Source organism: Geotrypetes seraphini, chromosome 3 (genome assembly GCF_902459505.1).
Source record: "Geotrypetes seraphini chromosome 3, aGeoSer1.1, whole genome shotgun sequence".
NCBI classification, from domain to species: Eukaryota; Metazoa; Chordata; class Amphibia; order Gymnophiona; family Dermophiidae; genus Geotrypetes; species Geotrypetes seraphini.
The window spans coordinates 337,559,689-337,583,522 of NC_047086.1; the positions used below are offsets into that span (position 1 = coordinate 337,559,689).

The 23,834-nt window shown below is 44.4% G+C and overlaps 1 protein-coding gene across 1 annotated transcript in view; it reads right to left on the minus strand.

The window, feature by feature from the left end:
• Positions 1-19,368: 19,368 nt before the first annotated feature.
• Positions 19,369-23,834, minus strand: part of CCT4 (chaperonin containing TCP1 subunit 4) — a 122,281-nt gene continuing 117,815 nt past the window's right edge. The window contains exon 14 of the mRNA XM_033938228.1: positions 19,369-19,529. Within this exon, the coding sequence (XP_033794119.1) occupies positions 19,515-19,529 (15 nt within the window). The 3' untranslated portion in view covers positions 19,369-19,514. The remainder of the gene's footprint in view (positions 19,530-23,834) is intronic.

Consider the following 23,834-nt stretch of genomic DNA (forward strand, 5'->3'; position numbering starts at 1 on the left):
AGGTGCAGTCTTCCACACAGTATTCCAAATGGGGCCTCACCAGAGACTTATACAACAGCATTATCACCTTCCTTTTCCTACTGGTTATTCCTCTCCTTATGCACCCATAGGACATTATTAAGATGGCTTGGGGAAATCCACTGCTTATTCCTAAGATAAGCAGTATAAAATCTGTTTTGCTACTTGGGATCTAGCTAGGTACTTGGGACCTGCGTTGGCCACTGTTGGAAACAGGATACTGGGCTTGATAGATCTTTGGTCTCTCCCAGTATAGCAATTCTTATGTTTATGGCTTTGGCCTTCACCTTTTCTACCTGTTTTGCCAGCCTGTTATGATCAGACATAATCACCCCCAAGTCCAACTCTTCTTTACACAGAAGTACTTTGCCTCCTATACCAGTGTTCTTCAACCGCTGGTCATCAAACATTTCTTGACGGTCCATGGAGATCAGGGGAGCTCAATGAACTTGCCTGCAGCAGCGATTCACTTAGGCAGCCTTAGGGCATTTGCTGAGTCACAGCCTGCCTCTGATGATGCAACTTCCTCTTTCCTCAGAGATGGGCATGACCCATCAAAGGACCCAAGGCTGCCTAAGTGACATGGGGACACAGGCTAATGATCAGAGCTGTGCTGGTAGGGGAAGGAATTAGAGCCTGGCAGGGCTTGACCATATGACTGGGGAAGAACCTGGGCTGATCCTCTCAATGAATGCATGGGAACCAGTAAACAAATGCTAAAGCTAGGAAGGTTACATGGACAGATTGCAGGCTGCAAACGGCAGAGGCCTAATTCTAGCTGTAACTAGCCTAGGGGAGGCAGAGTCCGAGCAGGAAGGAACTGCAGGCTACACGGTCTTCTGAGCTTGGTTGTTAAGTAGTGGCTTGGACCAACGCCAGCTCAGCAGGAACTTTTAACCTGCTTAGTAATGCTTTATTTGTTATGTGGTTTGCAGAAGTGAAGCAAATCCAGGAAAGCCTCAGAGGTGCTTGCCTCCTTGGACATCCTCCTTCCTGTAGGAAATAATGCATCATCCTGTAAACCGGTCTTATCTCCTGTGAAGGTACATAGGTGAATTTTCTTTTAATAATTTTAAGTGTGAAGTGCAAGCTAGCAGACACAGAATTGCATGACCTGCAGACTGAACAATACTGGGGGAACCACATAGCTTTTAGAGCAGGACAGAAACCAAATACACTGGGTGAACCTGATCTTCCTAACCAATTATTTACAGGTTTTTCTGTGGTATATGAGCCATTGCTTCATTGGCAACCAAATGGGGAAACAGGCTGAAGACGAAACAGACACATCGCAGGAGGAGGATGACTGAGACGAGGCGCGGGGACTGGCAACCCATGAGGGGGACGGTAGGAGTGCCAAACCACGAGGAAAACCAGCAGGGAGGGCAAACAACAGGGACTTACATTGCCTATATGCTAATGCTAGGAGCCTACGGGCAAAAATGGGAGAGCTGGAAGTCATAGCCAGCAAGAAGGACATAGACATAATTGGAGTTACAGAAACATGGTGGACTGATGACAATAAATGGGATGTTGCCATACCAAGGGTACAAACTCTACAGGAGAGACAGGACACACAAAAAGGGTGGAGGAATAGCGCTATATATAAAAGACTCCATACCCTCGACCAGGATGGAAACAACAATAAGGGCGGATGGCTTGGAATCACTATGGGTTAAGCTACCGCTAGGAACTGGAACAGACATAAAATTGGGTCTGTACTATCGCCCACCTGGTCAATCGGAAGAAATCGACCAGGACCTGGAAGCTGAACTGAGGCAGGTATGCAAAAGCGGAAGTGTGGTTGTGATGGGGGACTTCAACTACCCTGGGATAGACTGGAGTATCGGCACTCAAACTGCACGAGGGAGACCAAATTCCTGGAGGCCACAAGGGACTGTTTCATGGAACAGCTGGTCTCAGAACCAACACGGGGAGATGCCACTCTTGACCTAATCTTCAACGGACTAGGGGGACCCGCAAAGGAGGTGGCGGTACTAGCCCCACTAGGAAACAGCAAGCACAACACGATCCAGTGCAGGCTAGAAATTGGATTATTAAAGGTGAAAAGAACCACAACGACAGCACTCAACTTCAAAAAAGGGAATTATGATGCCATGAGGAAAATGGTGGGAAAGAAACTCAACGGCAACACAAGGAAGATGGAGTCCGTAGAAAAAGCCTGGACCCTACTCAAGGGCACGGTGCACGAAGCACTGAACCTGTGTGTCCCCAAGTTCAGGAAATGGTGCAACAAAAATAGAACAAAAAACCCAGTGTGGATGACAAATGCAGTGAAAAAGGCGATAAGTGACAAGAAAGCATCATTCAAAAAATGGAAAAAGGACCAAAGGACAACCAAAAGGAGCACAAAAAACACCAAAGAGAGTGTCACCGAGTGGTTAGGAAAGCAAAAAGAGAGTATGAAGAGAGACTGGCGGGGAAAGCAACAAACTTCAATTCATTCTTCAGGTACATTAAGGGGAAGCAACCAGCAAGTGAGGAAGTGGGACCCTTGGATGAAGGAGACAGAAAGGGAGTGGTAAAAGAGGAAAAAGAGATAGCTGACAAGTTGAATGAGTTCTTCACGTCAGTCTTCACGAGGGAGGACACAACCAACATTCTGGAACCCGAAGAGATCGTAAATGGAGATCAGGATGATAAGCTGGTCCAACTAGAGGTAAGCCAAGAGGATGTCCTCAGGCAGATAGACAGGCTAAAGAGCGACAAATCGCCAAGACCAGACGGCATTCACCCAAGGGTACTCAAGGAACTAAGGAACGAAATAGCAGAGTTACTTCGACAAATATGCAACCTATCCTTAAAAACTGGAGAGATCCCGAGGACTGGAAAATAGCAAATGTCACGCCCATCTTCAAGAAGGGTTCAAGGGGTGACCCGGGAAACTACAGGCCAGTGAGCTTGACCTCGGTCCCGGGAAAGATGATGGAAGCGCTGATTAAGGACAGCATCTGTGAACACATCAAAAACAATGGACAGCTAAAGTCGAGTCAGCATGGCTTCTGCAAGGGTAGGTCATGCCTCACAAACTTATTGCACTTCTTTGAGGGGGTAAACAGCCAGGGGGATAAAGGGGAATCCATAGACATCATCTACCTTGACTTCCAAAAAGCCTTTGACAAGGTACCACACGAAAGACTGCTTAAGAAGCTATGGAACCACGGGGTGCAAGGGGAGGTCCACCGATGGATCAAAAACTGGCTGGCAGACAGGAGACAGAGGGTTGGAGTAAAGGGCCATTACTCAGACTGGCAATGGGTCACGAGTGGAGTTTCGCAGGGGTCGGTGCTGGGACTGCTCCTGTTCAATATATTTATTAACGACCTGGAGGCGGGAACAAAATGTGAGGTCATTAAATTTGCGGATGACACCAAACTATACAGCAGGGTTAAAACCACAGAAGACTGCGAAGACCTACAAAAGGATCTGACGACACTGGAAGAGTGGGCCAAAAAGTGGCAAATGAGCTTCAACATAGGGAAATGCAAGGTCATGCATGTAGGGGAAAGAAACCCGATGTTCACTTACAAAATGGGGGGGATCACTGCTAGGGGTAAGTAACCTTGAAAGAGACCTGGGAGTGATGGTAGACACAACACTGAAGGCGTCGGCACAGTGCGCCACAGCCTCAAGGAAAGCAAACAGAATGTTGGGTATCATTAAGAAGGGTATCACGACCAGGACGAAGGAAGTCATCCTTCCACTGTATCGTGCAATGGTGCTCCTGCATCTGGAGTACTGTGTCCAGTACTAGTCGCCGTACCTGAGGAAGGACATGGCAGTGCTTGAGGGAGTCCAGAGAAGAGCAACTAAGCTGATAAAGGGTATGGAGAACCTCTCATATACTGACAGACTGAAAAAGCTAGGGCTGTTCTCCATGGAGAAGCGGAGACTTAGAGGAGACGTGATAGAAACCTTCAAGATCCTGAAGGGCATAGAAAAGATAGACAGGGACAGATTTTTCAAATTATGGGGAACCACAAGTACAAGGGGGCACTCGGAGAAATTGAAAGGGGACAGGTTTAGGACAAACGCTAGGAACTTCTTTTTCACCCAGAGGATGGTAGATACATGGAACGCACTTCCGGAGGCTGTGATAGGCAGGAGCACGTTACAGAGCTTCAAAGAAGGTTTGGATAGGTTCCTAGAGGACAAAAGGATTGAGGGGTACAGATAGAAGTAGAGTTAGGTTATAGGGATAGGAGTAGAGGTAGGTTAAAGAAATAGTCAGGGACCACTGCTCAGGCAATAGGCCTGATGGGCCGCCGTGGGAACGGACCGCTGGGCGAGATGGACCTCTGGTCTGACTCAGCGGAGGCAACTTCTTATGTTCTTATAAGCCAAGCTCTAACCTATAGTACTAGTGGGGTCTACAAGGTGGGAATGTAAATTCCAGATTATTTTTTGGGCCTAGACACAGGCCTTTCATTCAGGACGGGAAATTACTATGACCTGTGGGAAAACAAGCAAATTATTTTACTCATGTCCTTTGGCTATGTCCCAGTACAAAACAGTTTTGGACTAATATATTACAATATTTGGGCAGACTTTTAGGTACCACCCCCCTTTGTGCTCCTCATTTGGATTCCTCTTTGGTAAAGCAACCAACTGTGGAATCTTTGGGTTGGAGGGACATTTACTGTTATAGAAAGCCCGCATAGTGGGGGGGTCACGTGATGCAGCCTGTCTGAGCAGTCGCACGACAGGAGAGCTCCTGCCTCACTCACACTAAATCCGCTATAAAGTCGGCCTTTTTGCACCCCTACTACAGCTACGAGTCAGCGGGACGAGATATAAAAACCAGCTCTCACGAACGCTGTCTGCAGCGACCGCGGCGGCACGGGGTATGCCCGTTAAATCGGCTAAAGGTACCCGGGACAAGCCCTCTCTTACCCCCTCCAAGATGGCGGCGGAGCAGGCCACATTCACGATTCCCGCCGGTGACTGGATCACTGATATTAAGCGCTCGGTCACGGCGGCGCTGGCGGACAGACTCAATAAAATCCAGTCGGCTGTGGATGAGATGCATGAGAAGTTCGATTCCCACAGCCGACGCCTGACGGAGGTAGAGCAGCGGGTGTCCGATCAGGAGGACACGTGCGCGACGCTGACGGCCCAGGTGGCAGACCTGAAGAAAACATCCCGGGAGTTGTTGGAGGCCCTGGAAGAGCAGGAGAATAGAAGCCGCCGAAACAATCTGCGGCTGGTCGGGCTCCCGGAGACGGTGGGTGAACCAGAGCTATACGCCATATTTAGCACGTGGCTTCCCGAAACCTTGAACCTGACCGGGAACGCGGAGGCCTTTACCTGTGAACGGGCGCACCGCATTGGAAGCCGGCCCCTGGAGGGGGGGAGGGCGAGGACTGCTATAGCCCGCTATACTAACTGGAGGGAAAAGGAGCTCCTTCTCCGGGCCTACAGAAAGGCGGGGGCCTTGGAGTACAAGGGCTCGCGAGTGCTCATGTTCAACGACTACTCAGTGCGGGTGGCAGCCCAACGCAAGCTCATGGCACCTTCCTGCACAGACCTCCACAATAGAGGAGTGAAATTCGCACTGGTTTACCCAGCGAAACTCAGGGTCTGGCATGAGGGCCGGACCCTCACCCTTAACAACGGCGATGTAGTTTCTCCAGTACCATGGTCCGATCATTTCCTTATATCTAGTAATCTTACTTTTCAACAACCCATTTCTAATTTTTTATTGCCTAACCATAAAACAATTACTTTTAGAGATTTTTCTAAAATCGAACAAGCTGATGTAACATCAGCATTTGATTCACTTCTCTCAGTTTTTTCCTCCTCATCTCTCAAAGATCAAATTCAAACATGGGTATGTACATTAAGAAACCTAGTTGATATTAAAGCTCCATTAATCTCCAAAACAATCTCAAGACGCAAAACTACAAATCCATGGTTCACAGAAGAACTATCACTACTAAAAAAACAGCAAAGATCCCTCGAAAGAAAATGGAGAAATAATAAAACAATTACAAATTTACAACAATACCAAGATCACGCAACCTTATATAAACTAAAAATAAATCAAGCGAAAAACAAATATTACAACAAAAAAAATTACAGAAACCAAAAGTTCAGCAACTCTCTTTTCATTGGTAAAATCTTTATCCCCTCTATTAAAAAAGAACAATGTACAAAATTGTAATCTTACAGCCCAGGATATTGCGGATTACTTTTCTGCCAAACTTAACAAGGTTAGAGAATCATTTCAATTTAGTGTATGTAATCAACCTGCAGACAATACAATTCCCTCATTTGTTCCATTGTCTAAATGCTCCAAACTTAAAATTCCTACTCTGAAAGATATTGAGCATAGCTTACACAAAATCAACCTTAAGGGAACTCGTGATGAAATTTTACCACCTTATTACTACAAAAAATTTTTCTCTTGTTTAGGCCCTTTCATTCTCTCACTAATACAAAATAGTTTTCTTTCCGCTACATTTCCCCAGAGTTGGAAACAAACTATAATCACACCAATAATTAAAGACCATAAAACTACGCCCGAAGAAATCTCTAATTATCGACCGATAGCAAATATTCCTTTTATGGCAAAACTAGTTGAGAGTCTCGTTTTCGAACAAATATCTGACTTTGTTGAATCCACGAATGTTCTTCACCCTTTTCAAACTGGATTCAGAAAATTCCACAACACTGAATATACCATGTTAGGATTAATCAACAACATTCACTATTTCCTTGAACACCATAGATCTGTGGTTCTAATTTCTTTAGACTTAACCGCCGCTTTCGACACCATTGACCACAACCTGTTAATTAATCGACTTGAATCTATTGGAATCATTGATCAAACTCTTGAATGGTTTAATTCTTTTTTGTCTAACCGTTCTTCCTTCATTAGATTCAACAATAGTATTTCCAAAAGCTACTCATTAGAATATGGTATTCCACAAGGTTCAAAACTATCTCCTCTTCTATTTAATATATTCCTCGCACCTCTTCTAAACATAACACAATCTCTAGGTTTCACAGCTTTTGTCTATGCAGATGATATTCAGCTCATTCATCCTTTGGATCCAGAAAGCACCGATGATATTGTAGCAATTAACAATAAACTGGCAACAATAAAAAATTGGTTAACTATAAATAAATTATCTTTAAACATTAACAAAACAAAAACGATGCTTTTTCCTTGGAAAAAAGATTTAACCTTGAGTTCTCCAATTTCGATCAACAACACCAATTTAGAACAGGTCACTTCTTTAAAAATTTTGGGAGTTACTATCGACGATAAGTTCTCTTATCATGAGCATATAAACAATATAGTTAGATCTTGTTTCTATAAACTTCGCTTGATTCGATCACTAACTAAATTTTTAGAACCAGAAGCAATCAACATTCTCATTCATTCCCTCGTTATGACTAAACTAGACTATTGCAATTCTCTCCTCTTTAATACAACTTTAAAAGAAAAAAGAAGGCTGCAGCTCATACAAAACACAGCCGTGAAACTAATTCACAAAAAAAAAAAATACGATCACGTTACTCCGCTGTTGGTTAAATCTCATTGGCTTCCTATAAGCCATAGATTCACTTTTAAATTGTTGCTTTTAGTGTTCAAAGCCTTAAATTACAACGAACCCCAATTCATTAACAGATGGCTTATTCCTTATAGTACGACACGCTCACTTCGTTCTTCTTCAACTAATCTTCTTACAGTTCCTTCTATTAAAATGATAGGAACCAGAAGACAGGATATGTTCTCAGTTAATGCCCCTCAATCATGGAATCTTCTACCCCAACACATCAGAGAACTAAAAGACCTAACTCAATTTAAAAAAATGCTAAAAACTTTTCTTTTCAAAGATGCGTATGGTTATTATGAGCAGTAAAAATTTGACATTCTTATTTACATTTTCGGTTTTTCTCTTTTTTTAAAAAAAAAAAAAAAAAATAAATAACAGCCATCTTTTATCCACCTTTTGTTTTTTCCTTTTATGTTTATTCCTCTCCTCTATCAAAATTGTAACTATTTCCCTATTTATCCTCACATGTCTTGTATGTTTTACCCTCACATTATTGTGAATATAGGTTCTTTGAGTAGTTTGCAAAGTATGTTTCTTGTCTACACAACAAATTTGTTTTTTATGTCATTTTTAAAATTGTACTTGTTTCATTTATTAATACATGTTATTTTTATTGTACATCGCCTAGCAAATTTATAGGCGATTCATCAAGACTTAATAAACTTGAAACTTGAAACTTGATGAGGCCAAGGCGTTCCTGGCGACTTTACCCGCCTAAGGATATCTCGAGCCTGATGCAGTTGATCCAAGATCCCTCAGCATATAAAATCTGCTTTTCAGAGAAGCTGCGCTGGAGTCCCTAAGAGCCCGGCTTGTAGAGCAGACACATACCTGACCAAATTCAGCGGGTACCGCGAGGACGCAGGACTCCAAGCGTCGCTGCGGAAGTGGGGACCTTTCTTTCTTTCACCTAGAAACCGGCAACCGAGTCCAGGTTGGGGGAGCTGACTGGGAGACCCGTGCAGGGCTGTAAGAAGCCTCGGTGCCTATGTCCCCATATGGACTCCTGCACACTTTTCGGCCACACTCCATCTTGAGGGATTCTATCTGACCCATTCAGAGCTGGGCATCCTGACTAGACCAGGGCCTCTTGGAGCGGCTCGCGGATGCTGTGGAAGGTTCACTTATGGACTTGTTGGTACTGTCTTTTCTTTGTCCCATGATAATGTTTCACTTATGTACCTGGACTGTATGTTAGGGGAATTTTTGGTGGGTGGGGGGGAGGGCTCCGGGCAGGTTGGGGGATAAAGTTATGGGTATGTATGCTGGTGGGGAGGGATCAGCATGGGGGGCTAGGGTGGGGGGTGGAGGGCTGCTGGAGGAATGTGTGGAGGGGTGTGAATGGGAGTGTGTGGTTGTGTCTGGGATGTGTGTACGGGGGGGATGTATGGGGGGATGGGGGATAGGACTAGGGGGCACAAAGATACCGAGGGCAGCGAAGCTTAGCTGGGAGGCTTCGTCTGGGCCCATCTGCTCCTTCTGCACAGGACCAATTCCTATCTGGCTGGTGGAGAATGGATGAACTCTCTCACTTTTGGAGGGATGTTTCTCTCCAGGTCACTGTGCAGTATGAAGCTATTCTCTCATTGTTATGGCTGATCTAAGGATTGTTACCTTTAATGTTGATGGCATCAGGTCCCCAGTAAAGAGATCTCGTATTCTTACTGGCCTGCGTAAATTGAACGCGGATGTGGCTTTCCTGCAAGAGACACACCTCACTCAGATTGAACATTCTAAATTGCGGAGAAATTGGGTTGGGGATGTTTACTCCTCCACCTCTGGGGGACGACGCCGAGGGGTGGCAATTTTGTTCCATAAAAGGTTGCCCTTTGTTTTGCATAAACAACTGACTGATCGGGAGGGGAGATATGTACTAGTGCTGGGAGAACTCTGGGGTTTAAAACTGTTATTCTGCAATTTGTATGCCCCCAATTCTTACTGTCACAAATTCTTCTCCACAGTTCTATCTCTCATAGCGGCTTATCCGGAATACCAGGTGGTCCTGGGGGGGGATATGAATATCACTGCAGACCCAGGGGTGGACTGCAAACCTCCCAGGGGTAGCTTGAGGGACCATGACAACAAAGGGGTGGGCTTCCTCATACAGCATTTAGGCCTGGTGGACGTCTGGCGGGCATTGCACCCATATGATTCGGATTTTACTTTCTATTCACATGTCCATAAAGTGTACGCCCGCCTGGATTATATTTTACTAGATCAAAGGTTATTTTCTAGGGCTGCTAAATCGGAGATAGTGGATTCCACGATTTCGGACCATGCTACTGTGGATCTTACCCTGACCCTTGCGGCTGGCAGTAAGGTCTCTTCTTGGAAAATGGCACTGCACCTGTACCAAGATCAGGAATTCCGGACGTTTCTTAGGGCACGTTGGGCAGACTACCAGGCCACTAATGATACCCCTGACGTTGGACCGATATCCTACTGGTATGCGTCCAAGGCAGTTCTGAGGGGGCACGTGATCGCATATACTGCGGCTAAACGCAAGGCTCGGGGAGCAGAGCTCTTGTCCCTCACGAGGCAATTGCACGGTTTTCGCAGGGCCCATATCTCCTCCCTCTCGGACACGGAGAGACAGGAATACAAGACAATACGAGATCGCATCGAGACCTTACTCCGCCAACGAGCGGAGCAGACCCTTGCGTTTCAACGGTATAACATGCACAGATGGGGGGGCAAGACAGGGAAACTTTTGGCTAACCTAGTGAGACCGTATAAGAAACGTCAACTTATTACAGCAATCCGCGACACTGGGGGCACTCGGCACGAAGGGGAGAGTCAAATTGCTGAACAATTTGTTAGGTATTATGAGACCCTATATGGTAAGCGTCCGCTGGATGAGACTGCTCTTAGGGACTTTTTCAGGGATTTGTCACTGCCGAGCCTGGAGGAGGATCAGGCCGCATCCTTGAGCCTACCTATAACCGAGGCGGAACTCCGTATCACCATTCGGTCTCTTAAACTGGCCAAGGCGCCGGGCCCGGATGGGTTCGGTCCTGAATACTATCGCATCCTCGAGGATTTGGTGGCACAGCCCCTGAGCGCAATGTACAATGAGGTGGCGAGGACGGGGGGTTCCTTTCCGGATAACATGGCGCACATAGTCCTGCTCCCCAAACCGGGTAAGGACCCGGATTTGGTGGGGTCGTTCCGCCCGATTTCCCTCCTGGATCAGGATATCAAGCTCTTGGCGGCGACTCTGGCGAGGCGTTTAAATGGTATTCTCCCTGATCTTATTCACCCAGACCAGGTTGGGTTTGTGCCGGGCCGCTATGCCTCTATGAATCTGCTGAAGGTGTTGGGGGCGATCCATGATAGGGTAGGAAGTGGAGGCCAGGAGGCGGTGGCGGGCCTGGACATGGAGAAAGCATTCGATAGCATTTCTTGGGATTATCTTTTCTGGGTCCTGCGCCGGGGTGGATTTCAGGGCGAATTTCTGGCCTGGGCATCAGCTTTATACCAGAACCCCAGGGCGCGCTTAATGATAAATGGGGGCTTAACTGAGGACTTCGGATTACAGAGAGGTACGAGACAGGGGTGCCCTCTTTCCCCGCTCCTCTTTCTTTTGGCTATCGAACCCCTCGCAGCGAAAATTCGGCAGGATGAGACCATTCAGGGAATTATGGTACGGGGCCAGGAATGTAAAATCAGCCTGTTCGCTGATGACATCTTACTTTATGTGGACCAGGTCTCCTTGCATTTGCCCAGAGCTCTGGAGGTGATCCGCGCTTTTGGCGCATTGTCGGGCTTACAAGTTAATTGTAGTAAATCGGAATTACTGTTGCTGGCCGGGGGTCGGGGGGAGCCCTGGCATGCGGTGTTACCCATTGCACCCACGACTAAACCGATGAGATATCTTGGAATATACCTTAGCACTGATCTACCTACACTTTACAACGCTAATATCCGTCGGCCACTTGAGGCTATAGCAAAATTGTGCCAGGCTTGGCAGGAACTACCGCTGGGGGTACTGGGTCGAGTGGCCTTGGTAAAAATGGTTCTGGTACCAAAAATCTTGTATCCTTTACAGACCATGCCGCTTTGGCTCACCAGAAGGGACGAACTTGTTTTCAAATCCACTATCTCCCGTTTCATATGGAGGTCCCGCACTCCTCGAATAGCAATGTCCAAACTCATCTTGGATAAATCTCTGGGGGGACTCAATGTCCCGGATATCCGGCTTTATAACGTTGCTTCTCTTCTCCGATGGATCCACGAGGGCTACACAGAGTGCCCACGCTACTCCCCCAGGGGATGGATGGTGGGCTGGAGTGCCCCTTTCCAATTTCTGAATCTACTACATCGACAAGAAGATCCTGGGAGGCGATACATCACTTGTTTTCGTTATATGCGCCCGCTAAGGCTGGCGTGGCGTTGGTGGCGTGGCGTTGGTGGAGGCGTAGACAGCACCTGCCCTCGGACATATCTCCTTTCATGCGTATAGAGGGTAACCCCAGGTTCCCACCGGGCAGGGGTAGATCTGTATTTCAGCAATGGGCGGCCCAGGGATGTCTGATGATGGAAAACATACTCGATTTGTCTCCTACTGGGTTCCCATCCTTTCAGCAATTACGGGACAAGTGGGGCCTCCCTTCATGCTATTTGTTCTCTTATTTTCAGGTACGTCACTACTGGGAGACGGAAAGTAGAGGAAATGCTGGGGCTTGGGACAAGGGGCCTCTGGATGTCCTTTTTTCGGCCACCCCGCCTGCAATGAATTCCCTTGCGCACTGGTACCGCATACTTAAGTCCTCTCTCGCTATTTCGGTCATTACTCCAGTGCGCACTTCCTGGGAGCGGGATTTGGGGCAGGATATCTCTGAACCGCATTTCGCGGCCTGCTTCGCTACAATATACTCCTATACTAAATCTGCAGATTTCCAAGAACTCCAGTATAAGATCCTCCACCGGGCTTATTTCACGGCGCAGAGGGGGGCACGCATGGGACTCTGGGAGAGTGGGTTCTGTATTAAGTGCAAGAGCAGCGCTGGTACCTACATTCACTCCTTTTTGGAGTGTCCTAGGCTGAGTGTGTGGCGGGAGGCCCTCCCCTTACTGGAACAAGCAGTGCAACGTACTGTAGAATGGGACTATGGGTTCATACTCTTGGGTCTGCAGACCTCCCTCCAGGATCAGGGTTTCACCACACCCCAATGCAGATTCTTTTATAACGCTATCCTAGTAGTGAAGAAACTGATCTTGACCTATTGGATGTCTGAGGAGGCCCCTCCGATACAACACTGGAGGAGTCGACTCCGGGAGGTGGCTCAGTTTGAAATTCGTTCCTATGCTAGAACACCGAGCGTGCTTAAGCAGCATTATGTTGGTTTATGGGAGAGACTGCGGGACCTGGTGCCGTCGTGTGCACGGGAGGGGGAGCAGGGGTCTTCTTAGATCAGAATCTCTTCTGTGCATCCCTGACTAGTCCACTGCTGCGCATTATACCTGTTTTTCCTTTTTTACATCATCTTTCCTAGAATACCCTGGTGCCTCAGGGATGGGGGGGGGGAGGGAGGGAGATGCTCGGGGATATGAGTGAATGGTACGTATGGGATGGATGTTGTAGTGTGTGATTGGTATTCGGAGTTCTGTGTGGGGTCTGGGGGTTTCCAATATGGTACAAAAGAAAAAAGGTGGGAGAACACTGTTCCAGCTGGGCAACTTTACCTTGCAGCCGTACTTCACTGCGTCTGCCCCCGTTGCTCTCATTGTTTTTATTTTTCTTCTAACTCTGTATATTATACTTGTGTGGGGGACACTGTGGGGTAGCATTGCTTGTTTATTGTTCCTGCTTTTCATATGTAATGGTCTGTTTTTTGCCCTTTTGATGATTACTGTTGTGCCCGGATGGGCGGTGTATTTTTCCCTGTTAATAAACATACGTTTAAAAAAAAAAAAGAAAGCCCGCATAGTAGGGCACAAATGTATTATACAATATTGGTTGCAAGATATCCCACTAAGTTTCTGGCATTGGAGGAACTAGGTGCAGTTGTAGCATCAGTTGGACGCATGAAGAATCTTAGTAGCATGTACTGTTAGACGCATGAAGAACTTAGTAGCATGTACTGTTAGACGCATGAAGAACTTAGTAGCATGTACTGTTAGACGCATGTATTGTTGGGAGCAGGTACTGATAGTCACATGAAAAACCGTTAGGCTCATGCACAGTTAATACTAACAACATGTACTATTAGACGCATGTGTCGCTAGGAACAGGTTCTGATAGTCACATGAAAACTGTTAATGACAAGTACTGTTAATGTTAATGGCATGTACTGTTAGATGCATGAAGAACATAGTGGCATGTACTGTTAGACGCATGCACTGTTAGACGCATGCATTGTTAGACGCTAAACGGTCAGAGACGTCTCAAAACCAACTTCCATTTAACTTATCTTCTTTTCCACCCCAACCCTTCCACAATCCAACTATGAATCTCTTATTAATATTACTACTCTACATGCTATGTATTAGCATCAAAGAGATTCACACTCTCTACCCTCAACTACAATTTACCCATTTCCCCGCTTTATCGACCACGCACATCTCCATTCCACAAGAAGACAAAACATATAACATTAGCATTATCCCAAACAAAAGAACACATCAACGCACTCTCAAAAATAGAACAAGGGTAGTAAAACCCATAAGAATCATTACCTATACCAATCCCATCACATCCGCTACTATCCCCTGTGCTTATCTTAACACTAGATCAGTCAGGAACAAGGCCTTTCTAATCAAAGATTGGATCATCAGCAAGCAAATAGCCTGCTTCTTTCTAACCGAAACTTGGCTACTGTCTGAAGATGACCCAATAATTACTGATTTCCTTCCTGACAATTTCAAAATCCTTACACTAAACCGTGAGGGAAAAAAAGGAGGAGGATTAGCAATTCTTCTCAAAGAAGGATTCGAGTTCGAACTTATGGACTCCAAAACATCCAACCAACTAGAAATCCTAGCCTGCAAAATCAGTAACATCCACTTAGAAGATTCCCTCTCATGCATACTATTCTATGTCCCACCGAAAAGCTGGTCAAAAGCCAAAGAGGACTTTTGTGAATTCGTCCTACACAACTCTCTTAGTTCCTCCTACAATATTATCGCAGGAGACAAACATATATCTCGATGAAGAGGACAACACAGACATGAAAGAATTCAAAAACTTCCTATCCCTACTTAACTACAACCTCCTTCCCCCCGCACAAACTCACGAAAAAGGCCACCATCTAGACGTAGTAGCCATGTCCACAAAGGAAATCCCAGACCCCACCATCTCCTTACCAGGAAGCACCTGGTGCCACGACATCTGGTCCGACCACTTCACTTTCTACTTCAAGCTAATCTGGTTCCAACGAAAACAAATTACTCGACCAAAAATAAAAAAAGAACATCTCACGAGAGGCCACATCAATCCAGATAACTACTGGGCGCAATATAAACTACAAGCAGAGGTAGAGGAAGAAGTTGATTTCTGGGATCACTGGACCACTACCAGCACCTGCATTTTAGACAACATTGCACCTAAACATACCAGTAAAAGTAATGCAAATAAATATAACAAATGGTTCGACATCGATCTCCTAAAAATGAAACAGTTAGCCAGACATCTAGAAAGAATATGGAAAAAAACAGGAGAATTATCAGACCGTAACAATTGGAGAGCCAATAAAAAAACTACAAACAACTAATAAAAGATAAACACAAAGCATTCTACTCAAACAAAATCAATTCATCCTGAAACAGCTCACGAGGAGTTAATACAAAAGAGCTGTTCAATCTGGTTACTAACTTATTCGACACCACCCGTTACACTCTACCCATACACAACTTTAAATTACCCTCGGCGAACGACCTAGCCCTGCACTTTAGACTCAAAAATTAAAAAACTAAGAAACAATTGCTCAATAAAAGAACCTAGTGATCACCATATAGCTAACACACAAGGAAATGAAACCCCTGCAGACATGTTCTGGGATTCCTTTCAAGACATAGATTGGAATAACTATACCAAATTATATAACAAATACTCCAAATCATACTGCTTCCTGGACTCATGTCCCCCGGAAATCATGAAAGCGGCACCACTTGAATTTAAATTATCTCTACTGCACTACTTAGCCCATAACCTGAAAAATTCCCCACCAACAAAGGCCACATAATAACCCCTATCCTAAAAAATAGCAAAGAATCGTCAGCCCTAGTTACCAATTACAGACCAATTGCTTCCATACCACTCATTGTAAAGATCATGGAGGGGCTGGTACACTCCCAATTAATGGAATATCTGGACCAGTTCTCACTCCTTCATGAGACTCAATCCGGCTTTAGACCGCTTTTCAGCACAGAAACGGCAATTGCGGCCATCTTAGATTACTTGCACCTACTTTTAAGCAAAGGCCTCAATGCCCTGCTCATGCAATTCGACATGAGCTCTGCCTTTGACCTTGTAGACCATGCAAAAATGCTACAGTGTCTAGACGCTATTGGCATCAGAGGCGAAGTGCTAAACTGGTTTCATGGTTTCCTTTCATCCCGCACCTATCAGGTTCGCTTCAACAATGATCTCTCCAACACCTGGAGCAACCCATCCGGCGTTCCGCAAGGGTCCCCACTATCCCCTCTGCTTTTCAATATCTACATGACCTCATTGAGCGTTCAACTAACCCAGCTTGGGATAAAATTATTCAGTTACGCTGATGACTTTACGATCATCATCCCATTTGCCAACTCCATCTCGGAAACAATTCCAAAAGCATCAGAAGCCATAAACGTGATGGAGCATTGGATGACAGACTTCAAACTCAAGCTCAATACTGAGAAGACAAAATTCTTTGTCGCTTCACCGCGCCCTCTCGACACCAAAACTCCACTAGACATCAACAAACATAACTACCCCATACAGCCCACCATTAAAATACTGCGTGTAACTCTGGACCAATGCCTCACCATGAAAGACCAGGTGGACTCCCTAATCAAAAAGGGTTTTTTCACCCTCTGGAAACTTAAATCCATTAAAGCATACTTTGATAACTCTGCCTTCAGAATCCTGGTACAATCCCTCGTATTAAGTCAACTCAACTACTGTAACATCGCATACTTAGCAATCCCCCAAAAGAATATGCGACGCTTACAACTAATGCAAAACACTGCGGTCAGACTAATCTTCGGTCTAAAGAAGTTCGATCACGTGACACCATACTTCAAACAGCTGCACTGGCTGCCGATGGAACCTCGTGTAAAGTTTAAGTTCGCCTGCCTCTGTTTTAAAGTCTTCTATGGTCTAACCCCTAAATACATCACTGACCTCTTTTCCTTCTCAGCCAACAAACACAAGAGAAGCTCCCACTTGCATTTTGTTTCCCCCCTGGTTAGAGGATGCAAACTAAAAAAACACCATGAGCATCTTCTCTCACATCAAGCAGCTCTATGGGGTAAAGACCTAGAACAACTCCTATTGCCCACCACTTATGAGGTATTCAGGAAACGCCTCAAAACTCACCTATTCCTGAAATACCTAGACAGCTGACCCACTTCTCTCTTTCCCCTCCCTAACGGTGTTCCTGCCCTTTCTCCCTATTGTTCCCACATCCCTTAAGCTAATTCAACTTGTACGTCAACTCAACTTGTACTTCACTAATCTTTTGTAAACCGCATAGAACTTAACGGTACTGCGGTATATAACCTGTTATTATTATTATTATCAGTTGGAGGCAAGAGATTCTACAACTGAACTGAAATATTAACACTTTTTTTAAAGTCTGGAACCCTTAGTTTCAGTCATGATTGCACTGAGCTAGAAGTATGGTACTAAATGACCTGCACATTTAACTTTGGATGCTCCTTGTTGAGGAGGGGAAGGGGGTTCTGTTTAGGATAACTGCTTATGGGGTGTTTATAAGAACACACATTCCACAGGTAAGTATGGTCATTGTGATGCTGTTTTCTTTTCTTGTTGCATGTTCTTGAACATTTCAACAAAACAGAATGGACATAAATCGACTACTTAGTAACTTCATTGCATGCCCTCTAGTCCTAGTATCTTTGGAAAAAACAACCGATTAATATCTACCCATTCCACTCCACTCAGTATTTTATAGACCTCTATTGTGTCTCCCTTGAGCCATCTCTTCTCCAAGATTAAGAGCACTAGCCATTTTAGCTTTTCTTCATAGGAAGTTGTTCCATCCCCTTTAACATTTTGTTTTTAATTTTTTTACCTTTTTTATCTTGTATTTGTGATGATTTGCATTTTTTCAGCATTTGTCCAGTACTTCTTACTGTAAACTGCCTCAAACTACTATGGCTTTGGCGGTATATAAAAATAAATTATTACTTTTTGTAATATTTTAACTGGAACTCTGAGGCTATTATTCCTCCTTATAAGAATTATTGAACACTTATAAATTTTGATTGGCACTGAACCAACACTTGTTTGGCAGATGCACATCTTCAGGTATACAACCTCCTCTCCAAAATATTAGACTGCTGACTTCCCTCCTGCCTGCAATGTTCTCAAGTTGCAACTGCTAACACTTTCAGGCCTGCCCTCTAAAGACTTCAGTATGGCAAGCTGCCCTGGAGCAGCTGATTAGGAAAGTTAATTGAGAAGAGGGGTGGAGACACAGTAAGCCTCAACTTCCTGTCACCTCAAAAAAAAGTCCACCACCTAAGTAACAACTAGGTAGAGGCTCCTGTTCAGAAATGAGGTTGGGATAGGATTTGATATACCACTTCTCTGTGGTTACATATTATATAATAAATACTTATTTTGTAACTGAAGTAATGGAGGGTTAAGTGACTTGCCTTGTTCTCAGGCCACTGCGTTAACCATTAGGCTACTCTTCCACTCCTTATCAAGCTGGTGTTGGTATGGGTATTTTAGGTCTGAGAGGATGCTAGAATGACCACCATGCTAGAAGTCCTCAACATACAATCCTCTGACTTAACCAGTCCTTTCACAGCTGTAAGGGTTTACCATTTATCTGCTGGAGATAGAATACTGGAAGCTGCTAGAGCATACTACATAGGTTGAAGTCAGCATGTAGGATTCTCTGCCTCAATCTGCCAGAAGAGGACCAAAACCCATATCTGGATTAGCCTGGCAAGGACAGCAGTTCTCAACCCAGGCCTCAGAACACATCTAGTCAATCAGGTTTTCAGGATACCCACTACAAATATGTATGAGATAAATCTGCAAACAGAGATAATGAAAATTAAACTTTGCATGTATATTCATTTCAGATATCCGGTAAACTTGACTGGCTAGATGTGATCTGAGGACTGGGTTGAGACACCTTGGGTTAAGACACACAGGAAATGCCACAGCCTTCCAAGAAGAAAAATTAACAGCATTAAAAAAAAAAGACAAATTTGAGAAGATTTGGGTCCATTTTTATGCTAATTCCAAGGTGGAACCTCCTCTGAGGGAGCCCTGGACTTTAGAGAGAGCTGTGTTGTCATAGTGAATGTTGTCTATTAATTATATATGATGCTTCCCTAAATTTGGGTATCAGGACAATTTAAGAAAAATCTTCTCCTATATTCTAAAGATCACAATGACTTACTACTTAAATGACAGTTCTTATAGCGAGAACTGGTTACAGCATGATGCTTTGTTCTTGAGATTTAGGCTGAGATGGGGGGAGAAGAGAACTGCTATAGTTCAAGTGCTCTGAATGATAATAAACAAAATTGACATGAATGAAAAAAAAGCATTGTAAATTAAGAAATGCAAGAAAAATAAATGGTCTTCTTGACTCAAAAGCTTTTATTAAATAGTTGTTAAGCATATAAACTTTCAATTTCTGGAAGATTTGTAGCCTGCAATGCGGGGATCACAAACAGTAATGGGCCACCATTGTGCCAGTATTCAATATCAGAATCAATTTATCGAGTGGTCACCTGTAAAGGAAGGTTAAAAACAAAACAGAATTAGTTGATACATCACATATCCCTATTCTATCACTTAAAATCAGGAATTATGCAGCTACAATGGGCTCCTTTTACAAAGCTGCAGTAGAGGTTTCTACCATGGGCCAACAAGGTAAATGCTCCAAAGCTCATAGGAATTCTATTAGTATTGGAGCATTTACCTCGCTGGCCTGTGGTAGAAATCTCTACTATGGCTTTCTAAAAGTCAGCGAATGTTATTTGAAATGTTAATGCTAACTTGGAAGATAAACACAGTTTTATAAATGTTTGCTTCTAAAGGAAATTCCTTTTCTACTGAACACAATACAAAAACATTTGCTATGTACATTTCCTAAAGCTAATATATTCCATTTTAAACATTCAAAATATAATGCTTTTTTCAACCTTTCCATTATGTTAGTTCCAATTTCTCTTTTTTTTACACTCCTGTCTTCTACTAACTCTCCTTCAAGCGGTTACTATTTGTCTTTAATCCTCTATTCTGAATATTCCCTCACTACCTTTGTCTCTGATATATTGATAGTTACTCTTTTTTTCTTTTCTGCCTCTGTCAACTCATGCTAGACCTTAGAAATCAGCTAAACCCTGTCACAAATGGTGGCCTGTGCCCGATATCCAGAGACTGGGCTGTGTTTCCCTATGAAGCCCATTTGGTCTCAGAAATCAACCAGTGTGCAACCTCCAAAGATGGAGTGGCACTAGGTAAACATCCAAGTGGAGTTCTATAACCAAGTAAGGTTCCACGCTAAGCCGGTGTTCGGATTGGTGCGCTACCACAATAGATGGAACATTTTCAATAAGGAGTCTGGAATGAAGCCTTACTCCCAGAGCCATGCCCCATGCCGAGCATCCATCTGTATCAGCACTCTACATCTAGAACATGAGCCACTACAAGCAGGCTTTGGGAGCAACCCTCCACTACCTGAGATGAAGACATGCCAAGCAGGCATTCAGGACAGTCTACCCCATCCAGAAATGGAGCCATGACAATCTGGCAGGTGAATCAGTGCTTTTCATCCAATGATGGAGCCATACTAGGCAGGTGAGCCCATGCACTACACATCTGGAAATGGAGCCCTACCAAACAGGTAGGGCATTCAATGCACTATATCCAATGTTGGAGCCATGCTCACTTTCTACATCCGCAGAAGGAACCATGCAAATCAGGGAGGCGAACCCATCTTTTACATCTGAAGAAGGAACCATGCCAATACTCTGCATCTAAAGATCGAGCAATGCCACTCAGTAGGGCCCGCACCCTACATTCCAAAATAGAGCCATGCCTTTCAGGCAAGTGAAGCTGCGCTCTGCATCCAGAGATGGAATCCAGATCCAGAGATGGAGTCATGCCACATATTCAGGTGGTGTCAAGCCAAAGAGGCAGGAGGATCTGTGCTCTATATGAGGTGTAGTCACGCCAAGCAGAGATACACAATCATGTACTACCTCCCTAGAAATCCCCAAACGAAGCAAGCATCCAAAGAAGAGTTGCAATTGTAGCATTGGAGTGGTGCCCATCAGGCTGCTTTTACCGCCAAAAATGGAACCATACGGAAAAGGCAGGCGGCACCATGCCTAACCTCTTGAGATGGGTCATGCCAACTGGTTAGGAGCTGCACCAAAATCCAGAGATGGAATCATGCTGAACAGCCAATCCGTATATCCAGAGAAGAATCCATGTGTAATAGCCGCACAGATTTGAGCTGTCTTTCCAGAGGTAGAAGTGCTGAGAACGATCCAAGATGGCGTTCATAATAGATGCAAGGTGGTGAGCTCCTTGCTAACGCTGTTTCACAAGCCCTCTTCTCTGCTGTGCGCGGATTGTCCACGCAGTGCTGTGATATTGCCGGCAGCTGATTTCTCTTGCCGGCATTTGTTTTTTTCCTGCGGGGCCGAACAGCGATGGGACCAGGCGCAGAATGAGACCCACAATGGGGAAGAGGAAGGGAAAAACCCGGCCGACTCCTCTGGTGACTGGGACCTCCAAAACTCTGGTGCAGATGATGCTGGATGGAGGGTTTACCCGCCAGTTGTGGAAGTTGCCCCAAACTCTGGGAGAAATGCTGAGCTCGGCAAACCTCAGTGACGATTGGGTTTCCCTTAGCCCAATTCAGGGGCGAAGTCTTGTCCAACTCGGAAGAAGCCCTGCAGAGTGTGGCCAACCAGCTTACCCAGAAAGGTGGATTGCTGTGTAGCCCCAGAGCAGTGGGAGAAGAAATGGAGCAAGAACTCCCCACTGGAGCCCAGATATTGGCTTTCAAAGCAGAGGCAGGAAAAAACTTAACTTCTGTGAGTAATAACATTCAGTTTGGACAATTGACTAAGTCAGCAGTAGTGAATTTAGAGCAGTGTGTCTCAAGCTTTTTTAAGCCGGGGCACACTAAAGGTAGTGGCCACAGCTCAAGGCACCCAGAAGTGTGTGGACGTCGCCGTGATAACATCACACCGATATCCACGCATGCAAGAAATAAAGACCATACTATTCAAGAAATCCCTGTAAAAGAAATAACACCGCAAGTATCAAACACTGCCTCTCACTAAAGCCATCTACCCTAAACAATTAACCACACTCTTAATCTCTTTGAAAATGACCAAATCTCTTTTTGGTAAGATCTTTGGAACTGTGGAGAGCTATTGAACTCGTGGACTCTAACCTCCAAAAGGCAATGACTAAGGTACAGGCGGATTGTGTCTCTGTCACTCTCTGGTAGGGGCCCAAGAGAGAATGTTAAAATAACAGAGAGATGAAATAAAAAGACATGAAGAACAGATTACTCAAAAAAAAAAAGAGGCAGAAACAGAGATTATTAAAGAAAGATCTTTTATTTTTTTTTAAACTTGGATATATGGAAAATAAACAGAGAAGAAACAACTTAAGATTATTAAATTTTCCTAAATCTCCAGTATTATCTCCACTTAAGATGGTGCGTAAATATCTGAAGGAAATTTTAATGATTCTGCAAGATAATTTACCACCTATTACCGGGGCTCAATATATATCTCCAGGGAAAAAACAAGATAGTTCAACTCCTATTGAAATGGGAGAAATGGAGAAGGGAGGAATGAACTTAATAGATTTTTTGGAGAATTCCCTGAAGTAGTCACGGAAAGGATTACTCTCTTGGTGACATTTGCCTTGGAGCATGAGTGATTTAGTTTTTAGACTTTACTTCAGTCATATGAATAAGTTCTTTGGCTCGGCAATTTGGATCTTTCCAGACACTGCTCAAGTGACACCGAAGAAGAAAAAAGAATTCCTACTTTACAAACCCAGGGCTTTGGCTCTGGGTGCATCCTTTATATTGAAATTTCCAGCAAAATGCTGTTTTTTACTACAAGGGAAAAATTTTTTATTTTTCGAACCAAAACAATTGTTGGAATTTATCTTGGCCAAGGAAGAGGGGGGGAGTGGTGATTGGTCCAGTAGCTCTTCCTGCAGTTTAAAGTACAGGCTGTTGCGGGTCTTCTATCATTGTCTCCTGGGCTGTTCTTATAATTGACATGTATTCCTTTACAATACTTGGATCCTTATTTTTAATTTTGTGGACTAAATAATGTATTATTATTTCTTCTCCTTACATTACTGCTGTAAGTGGTGTTAGGTTTATTAATTTCTCTGGATTCTTATTGCAAATCTGTATTCAAGTATTGATGTGCTTGTTTAAAGAATTAGAAAAATTGAATAAATAGAGACTGGACCATGTGGTACTGCTAAGCAGAACTGAGTCATTTCAAACAGACAGAAGGCGCCACTCCCTATATCCAGAAAAATAGGAAAGCTCGAAGGAACCCTGTTCCCCCTCTAGATGGGGATCCTTGTCCTCCAGGAACAAGACAACTGTCAGGCCGAATCATTCTCCATGCACAGAGAAGAATCTGCTTTAGATAGATTCAAGAGTTCCTTAAAAGCCTTTTTATATAGGGATACATTTGAAAACTAATCCTGGAGGCTAGGTTCTGCAACCTTTACTTTGACCACTCATGCATTTTTATCTATTTCAAATATTTATTTAATTTTCTATACCGTTCTCCCAGGAGAGCTCAGAACGGTTTACATGAGATCATCTATCTAATGTACCTGGGGCAATGGGGGGAATTAAGTGACTTGCCCAGGATCACAAGGAGCAGCGTGGGTTTGAACCCACAACCCCAGGGTGCTGAGGCTGTAGCTTTAACCACTGTGCCACACTCCCCCTGATTTGCTGCACTTATTTTTCCCCATCCTATTGTTGTAACTCTCCTTTTTAAAAATTGTAGTTCTACCCTCTGCCCTCC